General features: G+C 53.8%; 1 protein-coding gene across 2 annotated transcripts in view; it reads right to left on the reverse strand.

Moving 5' to 3' along the window:
- Window positions 1–3,851: 3,851 nt before the first annotated feature.
- The window catches only part of BLCAP (BLCAP apoptosis inducing factor), a 5,041-nt gene continuing 3,892 nt past the window's right edge, over window positions 3,852–5,000 (reverse strand). For both annotated transcript variants that reach the window (XM_075571852.1, XM_075571851.1), the window contains exon 2: window positions 3,852–5,000. This exon is cut by the window's right edge and continues 46 nt beyond it. In XM_075571852.1, the coding sequence (XP_075427967.1) occupies window positions 4,756–5,000 (245 nt within the window). In that variant the 3' untranslated portion in view covers window positions 3,852–4,755.

Raw genomic sequence — 5,000 nt, forward strand, 5'->3', positions numbered from 1 at the left:
TAATTTGGGGGAAGAGGAGGGGGTGTTGGCATTTCCCACCCTCTCAGGCACCCGAGGGGTTACGTCAAACGCGCTAACTTTTTCACTTTTTGCTATGCCAATGACAGGATGGCACACGTGCTGCCATTTTGGGGGGGGGGGGGGGAGGGCGCAGATCTGTCCGTTCCTCCCGTAGGTACTGTGCCAACATGTCTAACGTATATATGTTTTTTACAGTTGTATACCACTTGGGTGAGGGGGGCAGAGATAACCCGAAAACACTGTATATAAGGACCTGGGACCCCTCTCCATTTACAGGAAGCGGGGGCCACTCTCCCTTCTGTTGTTGCTCCTGTAACCCCCCTCTGTGCAGGAGAGGGGGTCTGCAAGGTGTCCAGGGGCGGGGGGGGGGAGGTGGGAGGGGCAGGGCAGCAGCATTATTAACACTTAAAACACTGGCGTTGCTGTTTTTTTTTGTTTTTATTTTCTGTAGCAATAATATGATGAGGGTAATATTAATAAAACGGAGAGGTGAATATATATGTATATATGTTGTGCGTGTCGTGATTAATACTACCCGGAGTACTCAGCGTTACTCGGGCATCCTAAGAGACCAACAGAAAAAGTTTGCTCAGGATTCCAGAGAGGATGAAGTCTGGATAAAGTGCTACACAGGGGGGATATATAACCAGGGACCCCGTGTATATATCTGCCTGTGCACACGCCAGCGAGAGGGGCAAATGCCGTGTTCCTGAGTAATAAGTGATTAAAACACAACATCAAATATCGGAACTTAAAGGAAAATACAACAAAGAATGAGGAGGGGGGGAAATGTGAGCATAGAGTTACAGTATGGTATTCAATAACCCCTCTAGTATATACAGGCATACCCCGCATTAATGTACGCAATGGGTCCAGAGCGGAAATGTACTTTAAGTGAAGCGCTACCTATTTCCCCATTTTATCGATGCTTCGGTACAGGTAGGGAGCCGGTATTGCTGTTCAGGACGTGTTGCCAGGCGCATGCGTGATCTGCCGTTTGCCTATTGGGCGAGGGGAATCGGCGCGTCACTACTACAGTGGTCTGTAGGGCAGAATAAGGCCTAGGGCATGGTCAGCGCCCGTGCTGAGGCGCGCTGCTGCTCGGCACTGAGCCCCTGCTGCCGCAATGAGAGCGGCTTTAGCAGGGGCTCGCGCACGCCTGCGGAAGCGTGCGTCTTAAGAAATGTTACGTTTCTTCGCTTGCCGGAGCGCAGGGGCCGGTCACATGAGCGGTTCGCCCAATGAGGGCGAACCAGCTCCGTGACGTCACTGGCCCGCCCCAGACACGCCCACGGACGGCGCGCGCTCGAAAGCCAGGGAAAGCGAGCCTCAGCACGGCTTCAGTCTCTATGGACTGCGCCTAAGTGTCTGTACTCTCGAAGCGAGCATACGGACACGGGTACGGTGCTATTGAAAGTATGTCCTTACTCTTCGAGTGTACGTAAAGTGAGTGTCCTTAAACCGGGGTATGCCTGTACTGCACATTCAGTCCCCCCATTACTGTGGGGGCAATGTCACCCAATCTGATACCGGTGGTCTATCTTTGCAACGATCGTGTCAGATTAAAGTGGAAATAGCAGCCGTGTGCCTGCTTTCTGATTGGCTAGGAATGGAGGCTCTTACTGGGCAGTAAATGTTCACTCTGAATAGAAAGCCGGACCTGGCAGGAGTATAGTCTGGCGCCGACGCGAGGGTTTCATGTGCCCTCGGCGAAAGTTAAAATTTGCGCCCCAAAATTAAAATAAACAGTGGGCGCCAAAATACCGGACAAAAAAAAATAAATAAAACAATAGAGGGACAAATAATAATAATTATTAGTGATGCGCGCCTAGGACCTTTGCACCCTAGGCGACCACCTAGGTTCGCCTAATGCAGGGGTGCGCAAAGTGGGGGGTGGGAGAATTTTCAGGGGCGCGGCGGGTGTAGAGGTCCTGCGCTCTGCTGAAAGGCATTTAAATTAAATGCCGGGGGTTGGGGGGGGGGGGGGAACCGCCCGAGGCCTCTGCAGCTTGTACCTGATCTTCGGCGACGCGTCGCCATGGTAACCGGCACCAAATGACGCCGCGGGGTCATTTGACGCCGGAGCCGAGGAGGGGAGGGCGCGAGCCGGGAGGTAAGCAGGCATGGGGGGCACCGGTTAAAAGCTTTGCGTACCCCTGGCCTAATGGACGGGCCGGCCTATAGATACTTCTATTACTCGGGGTAATGGATACTGGGCGGCAGTCAGTTGTGGGTTAAATAAGGTAGAATGAACTCACCGCTGCTGTTATATAGGGCCAGTCCCAGGGTGTACAATACACAAACCTAGTAACTAGTTGCATTGTATTTATTGGGGCCATAACTAGTTAATAAGTGACGGTGCCGGGCAGGTGTAATCAGTAAGGATTCCTTGCTCGCACACACTTGGCGCTACAGACAGTACCTGCCCGAGAGTAACGTGCATTACTGGGGCTGATCGCAGAGGATCACAGCACAAAGTGCACACTCTGACGGAGTGGAGCATACACACGTCTGTTCAGTGGTTGCTGCGTGCAGATGGATGTGTGTGGCTGAGGCGGCCACTGCTCGTGGTTAGAATTGGCGCCCGTGGGCGGCTAATTAAGCGCTGCGGCTCTTCTCGGTAAAGATTTCATTATTTTTTTTTGGGGTTGTATTTGCCCGTTAAGTTCCATTATTTGATGGACTCCCATTAAATGTTATGTTTTAATCGCTTATTACTCTGTAGCACGGTGTTTGCACCTAGGGTTGCCAGGTGTCCGGTATTGAACCGGACTGTCCTGTATTTGGATACTCTGTCCAGTAAAAAATGAGAGGTACTGTAATACTGGACATGTATGTGCCCGGTATTACCTCCCTGGACATAGTGACCTGACGCACCTTTCACCATGGAGTCCAGTATTTTTGGAGAAGTCACCTGGCAACCCTAAGAAACCAACCTCATCCCTCACCACCTCCTCTCCCCGCTCTCATCTCGCTTTCCCCCCTCATTTCTCTTCCTCCCCTTCTCATCACTTTTCCCCTCGTCTCTTCCCCCCATCTCATCTCTTTCCCCCCTCCTCATCTCTCTTTCCCCCCTCCTCATCTCTCTTTCCCCCCTCCTCATCTCTTTCCCCCCTCCTCATCTCTCTTTCCCCCCTCCTCATCTCTCTTTCCCCCCTCCTCATCTCTCTTCTCAGGTAAGGGGGGTGGGGGGGAAGCAGGCAGGGGGGCACAGACTAAAAGGTTTGCGGGCTTTAAACTGCGACAAGACCACGGCAACGCGTGTGTATGGGACGTGTGTACGTGTACGAGACGTGTGTGTGTGTGTGCGGGTACAGGACGTGCGTGCGCGAGACGTGTGTATGTAAACACCAGATACCCAAAAGACTTAAGTTATTGTTCGTGCAGATTTCGCAGCGGTCACTGCAGCCGCGTTACGTCGGGACGTTATTCTGTGTGATCACCGCTACGGAAAACGTGTAACATTCTGCGCTAGGCGCAAAGATCTGTAAGTGTGTAAAGAAACATGCCTTGTCCAGAGCAATCCCAGCTGTGCACATATACCGGTCATCACTCGCATTATTCCAACCTATTGTAAATATGTATAGCAGGCGTGGTCAACCCCAGACCTCAAGGCCACCAACAGGTCAGGTTTTGAGGATATCCCTGCTTCAGCACAGGTGGCTCAGTGATTGGTCCACCTGATGTATACTGTTGTATTTGTGCGTGTGCAGACATTTATGTAGGTGTGTGTATACACATCCACACCACCTTTGATATAATGTGTGTGTCTCTATACAAAGTGTATATACTCGCTTGTGTGCGTGTATAACATACTTTAAGCCAATGCGTTCGCATTTAATAAAGCTTTATTCAGATTTTCCAACATAAAAAGGTAAACGCTGAGCGACCAGCGGCTGCAAGTTCCATGATCGGGTTCGGCCTGCGCCCAGCCAAGAGACTGCGCTGATCACCGGGTGACGCGCCTTCCGCAGAGAGAGGGGGTGTCTTAACTCCGTCACTGCCAGACCGGGCCCACAATACATTGCCAGCGGGGCAGGCCCTTCTGGGAGCGAGGCAATTAATAAAACCAGCATTCTCCTTCTACCTGTGCGGCGGTGTGAAGTGGTAACGAGCCTGGCACGCCCGTTTCCAGCCCTTGCTGGTGCCTTCAGCTGCCCCGTTCCAGCTGGGTAACCCGCCTCTCTGCTGGGGGGCATCCCACAGACCCGTGTATCTGTGCCGACGTGGGGGAAGGGGGTGAGCGGCGGGTTAACATGGTCGTAGCAAAGAGGACCGAAAGACCCAAATACAGAGGAATAAAAGCCCCCCACTCCCTATAGCAGGAGCTGGCAGTGCCCCGCAGTCTGTGCCCGGTGACGTCTGGGAGGTGTTAGGAGAGGGGCGGGAAGGGGGTTACACGAGTCATTGAACCGCGGCGCTTAGAGCCTCGTGCAGCCTGCCCAAGGGGTACGTAGTGGGGGTCTCCCAGCCTGCAGTGTCCCGCATTAACCCCGCCAATGCTGAAGCACCGCATCCTCCGTCATCCCCTCCCCACCCCCCAGCCCCCCCGGAGACACGATGTGCAGAAGTATACTGCCACAAGAAGCCCCATTACCCAGAAATTCCCCCCCGAAACGAGGACAGAGGAGGTCCTGCTTCCGGCTGAGAGCCAACCCCACCGGGTTTGCAGGCAGGAAGGGAAGCTCCGCGCAGCTTCGGGGTAGGGGCGAGGCACCTCTTCTCTCCCCCCCTTTATGTGCCCACGATGGCCGGGTCGTGGGCAGCCTCCGGCAGCTGGTTGGCACTGCAGTGGTAGAGGAAGCAGTTGCCCCAGCAGCTGTAGCAGATGAGGAACAGGGCGGCCAGGAAGACCAGGGCGCAGATGGTGCAGGGCTTCCTCTCCAGCAGGAAGCTGAGCAGGTAGAAGCCCATGAACATGGAGTGGTTGAACCACAGCGCGGGGTTCAGGGGCTTGGGGAGGAGCAGCACGGGGAGCA

Source organism: Ascaphus truei, chromosome 15 (assembly GCF_040206685.1).
Source record: "Ascaphus truei isolate aAscTru1 chromosome 15, aAscTru1.hap1, whole genome shotgun sequence".
Classification (NCBI taxonomy): Eukaryota; Metazoa; Chordata; class Amphibia; order Anura; family Ascaphidae; genus Ascaphus; species Ascaphus truei.